Consider the following 18,634-nt stretch of genomic DNA (forward strand, 5'->3'; position numbering starts at 1 on the left):
TTAAACACAGTGTGTATATAACAGGTCATTATAACAGTTCATTGTACCAGACCCTCCATTAAACACAGTGTGTATATAACAGGTCATTATAACAGGTCATTGTACCAGACCCTCCATTAGACACAGTGTGTATATAACAGGTCATTGTACCAGACCCTCCATTAAACACAGTGTGTATATAACAGGTCATTATAACAGGTCATTGTACCAGACCCTCCATTAGACACAGTGTGTATATAACAGGTCATTATAACAGGTCATTATAACAGGTCATTGTACCAGACCCTCCATTAGACACAGTGTGTATATAACAGGTCATTATAACAGGTCATTATAACAGGTCATTGTACCAGACCCTCCATTAGACACAGTGTGTATATAACAGGTCATTATAACAGGTCATTGTACCAGACCCTCCATTAGACACAGTGTGTATATAACAGGTCATTATAACAGGTCATTATAACAGACCCTCCATTAAACACAGTGTGTATATAACAGGTCATTATAACAGTTCATTGTACCAGACCCTCCATTAAACACAGTGTGTATATAACAGGTCATTATAACAGGTCATTGTACCAGACCCTCCATTAGACACAGTGTGTATATAACAGGTCATTGTACCAGACCCTCCATTAAACACAGTGTGTATATAACAGGTCATTATAACAGGTCATTGTACCAGACCCTCCATTAGACACAGTGTGTATATAACAGGTCATTATAACAGGTCATTATAACAGGTCATTGTACCAGACCCTCCATTAGACACAGTGTGTATATAACAGGTCATTATAACAGGTCATTGTACCAGACCCTCCATTAGACACAGTGAGTATATAACAGGTCATTGTACCAGACCCTCCATTAGACACAGTGTGTATATAACAGGTCATTATAACAGGTCATTGTACCAGACCCTCCATTAAACACAGTGAGTATATAACAGGTCATTATAACAGGTCATTGTACCAGACCCTCCATTAGACACAGTGAGTATATAACAGGTCATTATAACAGGTCATTGTACCAGACCCTCCATTAAACACAGTGAGTATATAACAGGTCATTATAACAGGTCATTATAACAGGTCATTATAACAGGTCATTGTACCAGACCCTCCATTAGACACAGTGAGTATATAACAGGTCATTATAACAGGTCATTGTACCAGACCCTCCATTAAACACAGTGTGTATATAACAGGTCATTATAACAGGTCATTATAACAGGTCATTGTACCAGACCCTCCATTAAACACAGTGAGTATATAACAGGTCATTGTACCAGACCCTCCATTAAACACAGTGTGTATATAACAGGTCATTATAACAGGTCATTGTACCAGACCCTCCATTAAACACAGTGTGTATATAACAGGTCATTGTACCAGACCCTCCATTAAACACAGTGTGTATATAACAGGTCATTGTACCAGACCCTCCATTAAACACAGTGTGTATATAACAGGTCATTATAACAGGTCATTATAACAGGTCATTGTACCAGACCCTCCATTAAACACAGTGAGTATATACCAGGTCATTATAACAGGTCATTGTACCAGACCCTCCATTAGACACAGTGAGTATATAACAGGTCATTATAACAGGTCATTATAACAGGTCATTATAACAGGTCATTGTACCAGACCCTCCATTAGACACAGTGAGTATATAACAGGTCATTGTACCAGACCCTCCATTAAACACAGTGTGTATATAACAGGTCATTATAACAGGTCATTATAACAGGTCATTGTACCAGACCCTCCATTAGACACAGTGTGTATATAACAGGTCATTGTACCAGACCCTCCATTAAACACAGTGTGTATATAACAGGTCATTATAACAGGTCATTGTAACAGACCCTCCATTAAACACAGTGAGTATATAACAGGTCATTATAACAGGTCATTGTACCAGACCCTCCATTAGACACAGTGTGTATATAACAGGTCATTATAACAGGTCATTATAACAGGTCATTGTACCAGACCCTCCATTAAACACAGTGTGTATATAACAGGTCATTATAACAGGTCATTGTACCAGACCCTCCATTAAACACAGTGTGTATATAACAGGTCATTGTACCAGACCCTCCATTAAACACAGTGTGTATATAACAGGTCATTGTACCAGACCCTCCATTAAACACAGTGTGTATATAACAGGTCATTATAACAGGTCATTATAACAGGTCATTGTACCAGACCCTCCATTAAACACAGTGAGTATATACCAGGTCATTATAACAGGTCATTGTACCAGACCCTCCATTAGACACAGTGAGTATATAACAGGTCATTATAACAGGTCATTATAACAGGTCATTATAACAGGTCATTGTACCAGACCCTCCATTAAACACAGTGAGTATATAACAGGTCATTATAACAGGTCATTATAACAGGTCATTGTACCAGACCCTCCATTAGACACAGTGAGTATATAACAGGTCATTATAACAGGTCATTATAACAGGTCATTATACCAGACCCTCCATTAGACACAGTGTGTATATAACAGGTCATTGTACCAGACCCTCCATTAAACACAGTGTGTATATAACAGGTCATTATAACAGGTCATTATAACAGGTCATTGTACCAGACCCTCCATTAGACACAGTGAGTATATAACAGGTCATTGTACCAGACCCTCCATTAAACACAGTGTGTATATAACAGGTCATTATAACAGGTCATTATAACAGGTCATTGTACCAGACCCTCCATTAAACACAGTGAGTATATAACAGGTCATTATAACAGGTCATTGTACCAGACCCTCCATTAGACACAGTGTGTATATAACAGGTCATTATAACAGGTCATTATAACAGGTCATTGTACCAGACCCTCCATTAGACACAGTGAGTATATAACAGGTCATTATAACAGGTCATTGTACCAGACCCTCCATTAAACACAGTGTGTATATAACAGGTCATTATAACAGGTCATTGTACCAGACCCTCCATTAGACACAGTGAGTATATAACAGGTCATTATAACAGGTCATTGTACCAGACCCTCCATTAGACACAGTGAGTATATAACAGGTCATTATAACAGGTCATTATAACAGGTCATTATAACAGGTCATTGTACCAGACCCTCCATTAGACACAGTGTGTATATAACAGGTCATTATAACAGGTCATTATAACAGGTCATTGTACCAGACCCTCCATTAAACACAGTGTGTATATAACAGGTCATTATAACAGGTCATTGTACCAGACCCTCCATTAAACACAGTGAGCATATAACAGGTCATTGTACCAGACCCTCCATTAGACACAGTGAGTATATAACAGGTCATTATAACAGGTCATTGTACCAGACCCTCCATTAGACACAGTGTGTATATAACAGGTCATTATAACAGGTCATTATAACAGGTCATTATAACAGGTCATTGTACCAGACCCTCCATTAGACACAGTGAGTATATAACAGGTCATTATAACAGGTCATTGTACCAGACCCTCCATTAGACACAGTGTGTATATGACAGGTAATTATAACAGGTCATTGTACCAGACCCTCCATTAGACACAGTGTGTATATAACAGGTCATTATAACAGGTCATTGTACCAGACCCTCCATTAAACACAGTGTGTATATAACAGGTCATTATAACAGGTCATTGTACCAGACCCTCCATTAGACACAGTGAGTATATAACAGGTCATTATAACAGGTCATTGTACCAGACCCTCCATTAAACACAGTGTGTATATAACAGGTCATTATAACAGGTCATTGTACCAGACCCTCCATTAAACACAGTGTGTATATAACAGGTCATTATAACAGGTCATTATAACAGGTCATTGTACCAGACCCTCCATTAGACACAGAGAGTATATAACAGGTCATTATAACAGGTCATTGTACCAGACCCTCCATTAGACACAGTGTGTATATAACAGGTCATTATAACAGGTCATTATAACAGGTCATTATAACAGGTCATTGTACCAGACCCTCCATTAGACACAGTGTGTATATAACAGGTCATTATAACAGGTCATTATAACAGGTCATTGTACCAGACCCTCCATTAAACACAGTGAGTATATAACAGGTCATTGTACCAGACCCTCCATTAGACACAGTGAGTATATAACAGGTCATTATAACAGGTCATTGTACCAGACCCTCCATTAAACACAGTGAGTATATAACAGGTCATTGTACCAGACCCTCCATTAGACACAGTGTGTATATAACAGGTCATTATAACAGGTCATTATAACAGGTCATTGTACCAGACCCTCCATTAGACACAGTGAGTATATAACAGGTCATTATAACAGGTCATTGTACCAGACCCTCCATTAGACACAGTGAGTATATAACAGGTCATTATAACAGGTCATTGTACCAGACCCTCCATTAGACACAGTGAGTATATAACAGGTCATTATAACAGGTCATTATAACAGGTCATTGTACCAGACCCTCCATTAAACACAGTGAGTATATAACAGGTCATTGTACCAGACCCTCCATTAGACACAGTGAGTATATAACAGGTCATTATAACAGGTCATTGTACCAGACCCTCCATTAAACACAGTGTGTATATAACAGGTCATTATAACAGGTCATTATAACAGGTCATTGTACCAGACCCTCCATTAAACACAGTGTGTATATAACAGGTCATTATAACAGGTCATTGTACCAGACCCTCCATTAGACACAGTGTGTATATAACAGGTCATTATAACAGGTCATTATAACAGGTCATTATAACAGGTCATTGTACCAGACCCTCCATTAGACACAGTGAGTATATAACAGGTCATTATAACAGGTCATTGAACCAGACCCTCCATTAGACACAGTGTGTATATGATTATAACAGGTAATTATAACAGGTCATTGTACCAGACCCTCCATTAGACACAGTGTGTATATAACAGGTCATTATAACAGGTCATTGTACCAGACCCTCCATTAAACACAGTGTGTATATAACAGGTCATTATAACAGGTCATTGTACCAGACCCTCCATTAGACACAGTGAGTATATAACAGGTCATTATAACAGGTCATTGTACCAGACCCTCCATTAAACACAGTGTGTATATAACAGGTCATTATAACAGGTCATTGTACCAGACCCTCCATTAAACACAGTGTGTATATAACAGGTCATTATAACAGGTCATTATAACAGGTCATTGTACCAGACCCTCCATTAGACACAGTGAGTATATAACAGGTCATTATAACAGGTCATTGTACCAGACCCTCCATTAGACACAGTGTGTATATAACAGTCATTATAACAGGTCATTATAACAGGTCATTATAACAGGTCATTGTACCAGACCCTCCATTAGACACAGTGTGTATATAACAGGTCATTATAACAGGTCATTATAACAGGTCATTGTACCAGACCCTCCATTAAACACAGTGAGTATATAACAGGTCATTGTACCAGACCCTCCAAGAGACACAGTGAGTATATAACAGGTCATTATAACAGGTCATTGTACCAGACCCTCCATTAAACACAGTGAGTATATAACAGGTCATTGTACCAGACCCTCCATTAGACACAGTGTGTATAACAGGTCATTATAACAGGTCATTATAACAGGTCATTGTACCAGACCCTCCATTAGACACAGTGAGTATATAACAGGTCATTATAACAGGTCATTATAACATTGTACCAGACCCTCCATTAGACACAGAGAGTATATAACAGGTCATTATAACAGGTCATTGTACCAGACCCTCCATTAGACACAGTGTGTATATAACAGGTCATTATAACAGGTCATTATAACAGGTCATTATAACAGGTCATTGTACCAGACCCTCCATTAGACACAGTGTGTATATAACAGGTCATTATAACAGGTCATTATAACAGGTCATTGTACCAGACCCTCCATTAGACACAGTGTGTATATAACAGGTCATTATAACAGGTCATTATAACAGGTCATTGTACCAGACCCTCCATTAGACACAGTGTGTATATAACAGGTCATTATAACAGGTCATTATAACAGGTCATTGTACCAGACCCTCCATTAGACACAGTGTGTATATAACAGGTCATTATAACAGGTCATTATAACAGGTCATTGTACCAGACCCTCCATTAGACACAGTGTGTATATAACAGGTCATTATAACAGGTCATTATAACAGGTCATTGTACCAGACCTCCATTAGACACAGTGTGTATATAACAGTCATTATAACAGGTCATTATAACAGGTCATTGTACCAGACCCTCCATTAGACACAGTGTGTATATAACAGGTCATTATAACAGGTCATTATAACAGGTCATTGTACCAGACCCTCCATTAGACACAGTGAGTATATAACAGGTCATTATAACAGGTCATTGTACCAGACCTCCATTAGACACAGTGTGTATATAACAGGTCATTATAACAGGTCATTATAACCCTCATTATAACAGGTCATTGTACCAGACCCTCCATTAGACACAGTATGTGTATATAACAGGTCATTATAACAGGTCATTGTACCAGACCCTCCATTAGACAGTGTCAGGTCATTATAACAGGTCATTGTACCAGACCCTTAAACACAGTGAGTATATAACAGGTTATAACAGGTCATTATAACAGGTCATTGTACCAGACCCTCCATTAGACACAGTGAGTATATAACAGGTCATTATAACAGGTCATTGTACCAGACCTCCATTAGACACAGTGTGTATATAACAGGTCATTATAACAGGTCATTATAACAGGTCATTGTACCAGACCCTCCATTAAACACAGTGAGTATATAACAGGTCATTATAACAGGTCAGACCAGACCTCCATTAGACACAGTGTGTATATAACAGGTCATTATAACAGGTCATTATAACAGGTCATTGTACCAGACCCTCCATTAGACACAGTGAGTATATAACAGGTCATTATAACAGGTCATTATAACAGGTCATTGTACCAGACCCTCCATTAGACACAGTGAGTATATAACAGGTCATTATAACAGGTCATTGTACCAGACCCTCCATTAGACACAGTGAGTATATAACAGGTCATTATAACAGGTCATTATAACAGGTCATTGTACCAGACCCTCCATTAAACACAGTGAGTATATAACAGGTCATTGTACCAGACCCTCCATTAGACACAGTGAGTATATAACAGGTCATTGTACCAGACCCTCCATTAGACACAGTGTGTATATAACAGGTCATTATAACAGGTCATTATAACAGGTCATTGTACCAGACCCTCCATTAGACACAGTGAGTATATAACAGGTCATTATAACAGGTCATTGTACCAGACCCTCCATTAAACACAGTGTGTATATAACAGTCATTATAACAGGTCATTATAACAGGTCATTGTACCAGACCCTCCATTAGACACAGAGAGTATATAACAGGTCATTATAACAGGTCATTGTACCAGACCCTCCATTAGACACAGTGTGTATATAACAGGTCATTATAACAGGTCATTATAACAGGTCATTATAACAGGTCATTGTACCAGACCCTCCATTAGACACAGTGTGTATATAACAGGTCATTATAACAGGTCATTATAACAGGTCATTGTACCAGACCCTCCATTAGACACAGTGAGTATATAACAGGTCATTATAACAGGTCATTGTACCAGACCCTCCATTAGACACAGTGTGTATATAACAGGTCATTATAACAGGTCATTGTACCAGACCCTCCATTAGACACAGTGTGTATATAACAGGTCATTATAACAGGTCATTATAACAGGTCATTGTACCAGACCCTCCATTAGACACAGTGTGTATATAACAGGTCATTATAACAGGTCATTATAACAGGTCATTGTACCAGACCCTCCATTAGACACAGTGTGTATATAACAGGTCATTATAACAGGTCATTATAACAGGTCATTGTACCAGACCCTCCATTAGACACAGTGTGTATATAACAGGTCATTATAACAGGTCATTATAACAGGTCATTGTACCAGACCCTCCATTAGACACAGTGAGTATATAACAGGTCATTATAACAGGTCATTGTACCAGACCTCCATTAGACACAGTGAGTATATAACAGGTCGTTATAACAGGTCATTGTACCAGACCCTCCATTAAACACAGTGTGTATATAACAGGTCATTATAACAGGTCATTATAACAGGTCATTGTACCAGACCTCCATTAGACACAGAGAGTATATAACAGGTCATTATAACAGGTCATTGTACCAGACCCTCCATTAGACACAGTGTGTATATAACAGGTCATTATAACAGGTCATTATAACAGGTCATTATAACAGTCATTGTACCAGACCCTCCATTAGACACAGAGAGTATATAACAGGTCATTATAACAGGTCATTGTACCAGACCCTCCATTAGACACAGTGTGTATATAACAGGTCATTATAACAGGTCATTGTACCAGACCCTCCATTAGACACAGTGAGTATATAACAGGTCATTATAACAGGTCATTGTACCAGACCCTCCATTAGACACAGTGAGTATATAACAGGTCATTATAACAGGTCATTATAACAGGTCATTGTACCAGACCCTCCATTAAACACAGTGAGTATATAACAGGTCATTGTACCAGACCCTCCATTAGACACAGTGAGTATATAACAGGTCATTATAACAGGTCATTGTACCAGACCTCCATTAGACACAGTGTGTATATAACAGGTTATTATAACAGGTCATTGTACCAGACCCTCCATTAGACACAGTGAGTATATAACAAGTCATTATAACAGGTCATTATAACAGGTCATTGTACCAGACCCTCCATTAGACACAGTGAGTATATAACAGGTCATTATAACAGGTCATTGTACCAGACCCTCCATTAGACACAGTGAGTATATAACAGGTCATTATAACAGGTCATTGTACCAGACCCTCCATTAGACACAGTGTGTATATAACAGGTCATTATAACAGGTCATTATAACAGGTCATTGTACCAGACCCTCCATTAGACACAGTGAGTATATAACAGGTCATTATAACAGGTCATTGTACCAGACCTCCATTAGACACAGTGAGTATATAACAGGTCGTTATAACAGGTCATTGTACCAGACCCTCCATTAAACACAGTGTGTATATAACAGGTCATTATAACAGGTCATTATAACAGGTCATTGTACCAGACCCTCCATTAGACACAGAGAGTATATAACAGGTCATTATAACAGGTCATTGTACCAGACCCTCCATTAGACACAGTGTGTATATAACAGGTCATTATAACAGGTCATTATAACAGGTCATTATAACAGGTCATTGTACCAGACCCTCCATTAGACACAGAGAGTATATAACAGGTCATTATAACAGGTCATTATAACAGGTCATTGTACCAGACCCTCCATTAGACACAGTGAGTATATAACAGGTCATTATAACAGGTCATTGTACCAGACCCTCCATTAGACACAGAGAGTATATAACAGGTCATTATAACAGGTCATTATAACAGGTCATTGTACCAGACCCTCCATTAGACACAGTGAGTATATAACAGGTCATTATAACAGGTCATTGTACCAGACCCTCCATTAGACACAGAGAGTATATAACAGGTCATTATAACAGGTCATTATAACAGGTCATTGTACCAGACCCTCCATTAGACACAGTGTGTATATAACAGGTCATTATAACAGGTCATTATAACAGGTCATTATAACAGGTCATTGTACCAGACCCTCCATTAGACACAGTGAGTATATAACAGGTCATTATAACAGGTCATTGTACCAGACCCTCCATTAGACACAGTGTGTATATAACAGGTCATTATAACAGGTCATTGTACCAGACCCTCCATTAGACACAGTGAGTATATAACAGGTCATTATAACAGGTCATTGTACCAGACCCTCCATTAGACACAGTGAGTATATAACAGGTCATTATAACAGGTCATTATAACAGGTCATTGTACCAGACCCTCCATTAAACACAGTGAGTATATAACAGGTCATTGTACCAGACCCTCCATTAGACACAGTGTGTATATAACAGGTCATTATAACAGGTCATTATAACAGGTCATTGTACCAGACCCTCCATTAGACACAGTGAGTATATAACAGGTCATTATAACAGGTCATTGTACCAGACCTCCATTAGACACAGTGTGTATATAACAGGTTATTATAACAGGTCATTGTACCAGACCCTCCATTAGACACAGTGAGTATATAACAGGTCATTATAACAGGTCATTGTACCAGACCCTCCATTAGACACAGTGAGTATATAACAGGTCATTATAACAGGTCATTATAACAGGCCATTATAACAGGTCATTGTACCAGACCTCCATTAGACACAGTGAGTATATAACAAGTCATTATAACAGGTCATTATAACAGGTCATTGTACCAGACCCTCCATTAGACACAGTGAGTATATAACAGGTCATTATAACAGGTCATTGTACCAGACCCTCCATTAGACACAGTGAGTATATAACAGGTCATTATAACAGGTCATTATAACAGGTCATTATAACAGGTCATTGTACCAGACCCTCCATTTGACACAGTGTGTATATAACAGGTTATTATAACAGGTCATTATTACAGGTCATTATAACAGGTCATTATAACAGGTCATTGTACCAGAACCTCCATTAGACACAGTGAGTATATAACAGGTCATTATAACAGGTCATTATAACAGGTCATTATAACAGGTCATTGTACCAGACCCTCCATTAAACACAGTGTGTATATAACAGGTCATTGTACCAGACCTCCATTAAACACAGTGAGTATATAACAAGTCATTATAACAGGTCATTATAACAGGTCATTGTACCAGACCCTCCATTAGACACAGTGAGTATATAACAGGTCATTATAACAGGTCATTATAACAGGTCATTATAACAGGTCATTATAACAGGTCATTATAACAGGTCATTGTACCAGACCCTCCATTAGACACAGTGAGTATATAACAGGTCATTATAACAGGTCATTATAACAGGTCATTATAACAGGTCATTGTACCAGACCCTCCATTAGACACAGAGAGTATATAACAGGTCATTGTACCAGACCCTCCATTTGACACAGTGTGTATATAACAGGTTATTATAACAGGTCATTATAACAGGTCATTGTACCAGACCCTCCATTAGACACAGTGTGTATATAACAGGTTATTATAACAGGTCATTATAACAGGTCATTGTACCAGACCCTCCATTAGACACAGTGTGTATATAACAGGTCATTATAACAGGTCATTGTACCAGACCCTCCATTAGACACAGTGTGTATATAACAGGTCATTATAACAGGTCATTGTACCAGACCCTCCATTAGACACAGTGTGTATATAACAGGTCATTGTACCAGACCCTCCATTTGACACAGTGAGTATATAACAGGTCATTATTACAGGTCATTATAACAGGTCATTATAACAGGTCATTGTACCAGAACCTCCATTAGACACAGTGAGTATATAACAGGTCATTATAACAGGTCATTATAACAGGTCATTGTACCAGACCCTCCATTAGACACAGTGTGTATATAACAGGTCATTATAACAGGTCATTATAACAGGTCATTGTACCAGACCCTCCATTAAACACAGTGAGTATATAACAGGTCATTATAACAGGTCATTGTACCAGACCCTCCATTAAACACAGTGAGTATATAACAGGTCATTATAACAGGTCATTGTACCAGACCCTCCATTAAACACAGTGTGTATATAACAGGTCATTATAACAGGTCATTATAACAGGTCATTGTACCAGACCCTCCATTAGACACAGTGAGTATATAACAGGTCATTATAACAGGTCATTGTGCCAGACCCTCCATTTGACACAGTGAGTATATAACAGGTCATTATTACAGGTCATTATAACAGGTCATTATAACAGGTCATTGTACCAGAACCTCCATTAGACACAGTGAGTATATAACAGGTCATTATAACAGGTCATTATAACAGGTCATTGTACCAGACCCTCCATTAGACACAGTGTGTATATAACAGGTCATTATAACAGGTCATTATAACAGGTCATTGTACCAGACCCTCCATTAAACACAGTGAGTATATAACAGGTCATTATAACAGGTCATTGTACCAGACCCTCCATTAAACACAGTGAGTATATAACAGGTCATTATAACAGGTCATTGTACCAGACCCTCCATTAAACACAGTGTGTATATAACAGGTCATTATAACAGGTCATTATAACAGGTCATTGTACCAGACCCTCCATTAGACACAGTGAGTATATAACAGGTCATTATAACAGGTCATTGTACCAGACCCTCCATTAGACAAAGTGTGTATATAACAGGTCATTGTAGAGATGAGTACTAGATACTAGAGGAGAGATGATAGAGTACTAGATGATAGAGTACTAGAGTACGAGATACTGTATTCAGGGAGTAGAGATGATAGAGGAGAGATGATAGAGGAGAGATGATAGACTACTAGATACTGTATTCAGGAGTAGAGATGATAGAGGAGAGATGATAGAGTAGAGATGATAGACTACTAGATACTGTATTCAGGGAGTAGAGATGATAGAGGAGAGATGATAGAGGAGAGATGATAGACTACTAGATACTGTATTCAGGGAGTAGAGATGATAGAGGAGAGATGATAGAGTACGAGATACTGTATTCAGGGAGTAGAGATGATAGAGGAGAGATGATAGAGTACGAGATGATAGACTACTAGATACTGTATTCAGGGAGTAGAGATGATAGAGGAGAGATGATAGAGTAGAGATGATAGACTACTAGATACTGTATTCAGGGAGTAGAGATGATAGAGGAGAGATGATAGAGTACGAGATACTGTATTCAGGGAGTAGAGATGATAGAGGAGAGATGATAGAGTAGAGATGATAGACTACTAGATACTGTATTCAGGGAGTAGAGATGATAGAGTACTAGATGATAGAGTACGAGATACTGTATTCAGGGAGTAGAGATGATAGAGTACGAGATACTGTATTCAGGGAGTAGAGATGATAGAGGAGAGATGATAGAGTAGAGATGATAGACTACTAGATACTGTATTCAGGGAGTAGAGATGATAGAGGAGAGATGATAGAGTACGAGATGATAGACTACTAGATACTGTATTCAGGGAGTAGAGATGATAGAGTACTAGATGATAGAGTACGAGATACTGTATTCAGGGAGTAGAGATGATAGAGGAGAGATGATAGAGTAGAGATGATAGACTACTAGATACTGTATTCAGGGAGTAGAGATGATAGAGGAGAGATGATAGAGTACGAGATACTGTATTCAGGGAGTAGAGATGATAGAGGAGAGATGATAGAGTAGAGATGATAGACTACTAGATACTGTATTCAGGGAGTAGAGATGATAGAGGAGAGATGATAGAGGAGAGATGATAGACTACTAGATACTGTATTCAGGGAGTAGAGATGATAGAGGAGAGATGATAGAGGAGAGATGATAGACTACTAGATACTGTATTCAGGGAGTAGAGATGATAGAGGAGAGATGATAGAGGAGAGATGATAGAGTAGAGATGATAGAGTAGAGATGATAGAGTACTAGATACTGTATTCAGGGAGTAGAGATGATATAGTACTAGATACTGTATTCAGGGAGTAGAGATGATAGAGGAGAGATGATAGACTACTAGATACTGTATTCAGGGAGTAGAGATGATAGAGTACTAGATACTGTATTCAGGGAGTAGAGATGATAGAGTACTAGACACTGTATTCAGGGAGTAGAGATGATAGAGTAGAGATGATAGAGGAGATGATAGAGTAGAGATGATAGAGGAGAGATGATAGAGTACTAGATACTGTATTCAGGGAGTAGAGATGATAGAGGAGAGATGATAGACTACTAGATACTGTATTCAGGGAGTAGAGATGATAGAGTACTAGATACTGTATTCAGGGAGTAGAGATGATAGAGTACTAGATACTGTATTCAGGGAGTAGAGATGATAGAGTAGAGATGATAGAGTAGAGATGATAGACTACTAGATACTGTATTCAGGGAGTAGAGATGATATAGTACTAGATACTGTATTCAGGGAGTAGAGATGATAGAGTAGAGATGATAGAGTAGAGATGATAGACTACTAGATACTGTATTCAGGGAGTAGAGATGATATAGGGCTAGACACTGTATTCAGGGAGTAGAGATGATAGAGGAGAGATGATAGAGTAGAGATGATAGAGGAGAGATGATAGAGTACTAGATACTGTATTCAGGGAGTAGAGATGATAGAGGAGAGATGATAGAGTACTAGATACTGTATTCAGGGAGTAGAGATGATAGAGTAGAGATGATAGAGTACTAGATACTGTATTCAGGAGTAGAGATGATAGAGGAGAGATGATAGAGGAGAGATGATAGACTACTAGATACTGTATTCAGGGAGTAGAGATGATAGAGGAGAGATGATAGACTACTAGATACTGTATTCAGGGAGTAGAGATGATAGAGGAGAGATGATAGAGGAGAGATGATAGACTACTAGATACTGTATTCAGGGAGTAGAGATGATAGAGGAGAGATGATAGACTACTAGATACTGTATTCAGGGAGTAGAGATGATAGAGTAGAGATGATAGAGTACTAGATACTGTATTCAGGGAGTAGAGATGATAGAGGAGAGATGATAGAGGAGAGATGATAGACTACTAGATACTGTATTCAGGGAGTAGAGATGATAGAGGAGAGATGATAGACTACTAGATACTGTATTCAGAGTAGAGATGATAGAGGAGAGATGATAGACTAGAGAGATACTGTATTCAGAGTAGAGATGATAGAGTACTAGACACTGTATTCAGGGAGTAGAGATGATAGAGTAGAGATGATAGACTACTAGATACTGTATTCAGGGAGTAGAGATGATAGAGTACTAGACACTGTATTCAGGGAGTAGAGATGATAGAGTAGAGATGATAGAGTACTAGATACTGTATTCAGGGAGTAGAGATGATAGAGTACTAGATACTGTATTCAGGGAGTAGAGATGATAGAGTAGAGATGATAGAGTACTAGAAACTGTATTCAGGGAGTTGAGATGATATAGTACTAGATACTGTATTCAGGGAGTAGAGATGATAGAGTAGAGATGATAGAGTACTAGATACGGTATTCAGAGTAGAGATGATAGAGTACTAGATACTGTATTCAGGGAGTAGAGATGATAGAGGAGAGATGATAGAGGAGAGATGATAGAGTACTAGATACTGTATTCAGGGAGTAGAGATGATAGAGTACTAGATACTGTATTCAGGGAGTAGAGATGATAGAGTAGAGATGATAGAGGAGAGATGATAGAGTAGAGATGATAGAGTACTAGATACTGTATTCAGGGAGTAGAGATGATAGAGTACTAGATACTGTATTCAGGGAGTAGAGATGATAGAGTACTAGATACTGTATTCAGGGAGTAGAGATGATAGAGGAGAGATGATAGAGTAGAGATGATAGAGGAGAGATGATAGAGTACTAGATACTGTATTCAGGGAGTAGAGATGATAGAGGATGATAGAGTAGAGATGATAGAGGAGAGATGATAGAGTACTAGATACTGTATTCAGGGAGTAGAGATGATAGAGTACTAGATACTGTATTCAGGGAGTAGAGATGATAGAGGAGAGATGATAGAGTACTAGATACTGTATTCAGAGTAGAGATGATAGAGTACTAGATACTGTATTCAGGGAGTAGAGATGATAGAGTACTAGACACTGTATTCAGGGAGTAGAGATGATAGAGTAGAGATGATAGAGGAGAGATGATAGAGAGATGATAGAGGAGAGATGATAGAGTACTAGATACTGTATTCAGGGAGTAGAGATGATAGAGGAGAGATGATGATTCAGAGATGATAGAGAGATGATAGAGTAGAGATGATAGAGTAGAGATGATAGAGTACTAGATACTGTATTCAGGGAGTGGAGATGATAGAGTAGAGATGATAGAGTAGAGATGATAGAGTAGAGATGATAGAGTAGAGATGATAGAGTACTAGATACTGTATTCAGGGAGTTGAGATGATAGAGGAGAGATGATAGAGTGATAGAGTAGATGATAGAGTAGAGATGATAGAGTAGAGATGATAGAGTACTAGATACTGTATTCAGGGAGTGGAGATGATAGAGTACTAGATACTGTATTCAGGGAGTAGAGATGATAGAGGAGAGATGATAGAGGAGAGATGATAGAGGAGAGATGATAGAGTACTAGATACTGTATTCAGGGAGTAGAGATGATAGAGGAGAGATGATAGAGGAGAGATGATAGAGTAGAGATGATAGAGTAGAGATGATAGAGTAGAGATGATAGAGTACTAGATACTGTATTCAGGGAGTTGAGATGATAGAGTAGAGATGATAGAGGAGAGATGATAGAGTAGAGATGATAGAGTAGAGATGATAGAGTAGAGATGATAGAGTACTAGATACTGTATTCAGGGAGTGGAGATGATAGAGTACTAGATACTGTATTCAGGGAGTAGATGATAGACTACTAGATACTGTATTCAGGGAGTAGAGATGATAGACTACTAGATACTGTATTCAGAGTAGAGATGATAGAGTACTAGATACTGTATTCAGGGAGTAGAGATGATAGAGTACTAGATACTGTATTCAGGAGTAGAGATGATAGAGTAGAGATGATAGAGTAGAGATGATAGAGTAGAGATGATAGAGGAGAGATGATAGAGTACTAGATACTGTATTCAGGGAGTAGAGATGATAGAGTACTAGATACTGTATTCAGGGAGCAGAGATGATAGAGTAGAGATGATAGAGTAGAGATGATAGAGTAGAGATGATAGAGGAGAGATGATATAGTACTAGATACTTTATTCAGGGAGTAGAGATGATAGAGTAATGGATACTGTATTCAGGGAGTTGAGATGATAGAGTAGAGATGATAGAGGAGAGATGATAGAGTAGAGATGAGGAGTAGAGATGATAGAGTAGGGAGATGATAGAGTACTAGATACTGTATTCAGAGTGGAGATGATAGAGTACTAGATACTGTATTCAGGGAGTAGAGATGATAGACTACTAGATACTGTATTCAGGGGTAGAGATGATAGAGTACTAGATACTTGTATTCAGAGTAGAGATGATAGAGTACTAGATACTGTATTCAGGAGTTGAGATGATAGAGTAGAGATGATAGAGGAGATGATAGAGTAGAGATGATAGAGTAGAGATGATAGAGTAGGATGATAGAGTACTAGATACCGTATCTCAGGGAGTGGAGATGATAGAGTACTAGATACTGTATTCAGGGAGTAGAGATGATAGAGTACTAGATACTGTATTCAGGGAGTAGAGATGATAGAGTAGAGATGATAGAGTAGAGATGATAGAGAGAGATGATAGAGTAGAGATGATAGAGTACTAGATACTGTATTCAGGGAGTAGAGATGATGATAGAGGAGAGATGAGAGATGATAGAGGAGATGATAGAGGAGATGATAGAGTACTAGATACTGTATTCAGGGAGTGGAGATGATAGAGTACTAGATACTGTATTCCAGGGAGTAGAGATGATAGAGGAGAGATGATAGAGTGATAGAGGAGATGATAGAGGAGAGATGATAGAGTAGAGATGATAGAGTAGAGATGATAGAGTACTAGATACTGTATTCAGGGAGTAGAGATGATAAATAGATACTGTATTCAGGGGAGTAGATGATAGACTACTAGATACTTCAGGGAGTAGAGATGAAGAGGAGAGATGATAGAGTAGAGATGATAGAGTACTAGATACTGTATTCAGGGAGTGGAGAAGCTGCTGTGTCCTGACCGTGACTTTGTGTGATGGCCTTCTGGAGTCCTCAGGGGAGATCTGGAGCAGCTCAGCTACGACTCTGATCTCCTGAGCACTGACCACAGACGCCACCTCCTGGCCATCCGTCTGCAGTACAAGACATTAACATTTATTTATCAAAGGCAACTTCTGCTTCATCCCAACCCTCTGAATGACACACAGGGCAGCCCTCTGCTCCAAATACAGTGGAATATTGTAGAGGAGAGCTATTCCATATTATAGTGATACCACATTAACAGTGGGGACTATGACATACAGTGCATTTAGAAAGTATTCAGACCCCTTAACTTTTTCCACATTTTGTTATATTACAGCCTTATTCTAAAATGGATGAAATCGTTTATTTTTCGCATCAATCTGCACACACACCGTAATGACATCACAATACCCCATAATGACATCACAATACCCCATAATGACATCACAATACCCCATAACGACATCACAAAACCCCATAATGACATCACAATTCCCCACAATGACAAAGCAAAAATATATATATTTTAGAATAAGCCTGTAACATAGGATGTAAAAGTTGAGAGGTTTGAATAATTTCCGAAGGCTCTGTGTATATACAGGCAGTGAGAGGTTGGAGCAGAGGGATGCCACACTGGGCGTTCATGGAGATTGTCTATATACAGGCGGGAGAGGTTGGAGATAGTCTGAGATTTTAGGTAAGCAGAAAAAAAGGGCTTGATTGGCAAAATCTCAAACATCCCTTTAAGGTT

The 18,634-nt window shown here is 38.5% G+C and overlaps 1 protein-coding gene across 1 annotated transcript in view; it reads right to left on the bottom strand.

The window, feature by feature from the left end:
- The window catches only part of LOC135536903 (unconventional myosin-XV-like), a gene marked incomplete at its 5' end in the record, with an annotated part of 88,417 nt that extends 70,424 nt beyond the window's left edge, over positions 1-17,993 (bottom strand). The window contains one exon of the mRNA XM_064963125.1: positions 17,883-17,993. Within this exon, the coding sequence (XP_064819197.1) occupies positions 17,883-17,993 (111 nt within the window). The remainder of the gene's footprint in view (positions 1-17,882) is intronic.
- Positions 17,994-18,634: the final 641 nt, after the last annotated feature.

This window comes from Oncorhynchus masou, unplaced genomic scaffold, assembly GCF_036934945.1.
Source record: "Oncorhynchus masou masou isolate Uvic2021 unplaced genomic scaffold, UVic_Omas_1.1 unplaced_scaffold_682, whole genome shotgun sequence".
In the NCBI taxonomy this organism is placed as follows: domain Eukaryota; kingdom Metazoa; phylum Chordata; class Actinopteri; order Salmoniformes; family Salmonidae; genus Oncorhynchus; species Oncorhynchus masou.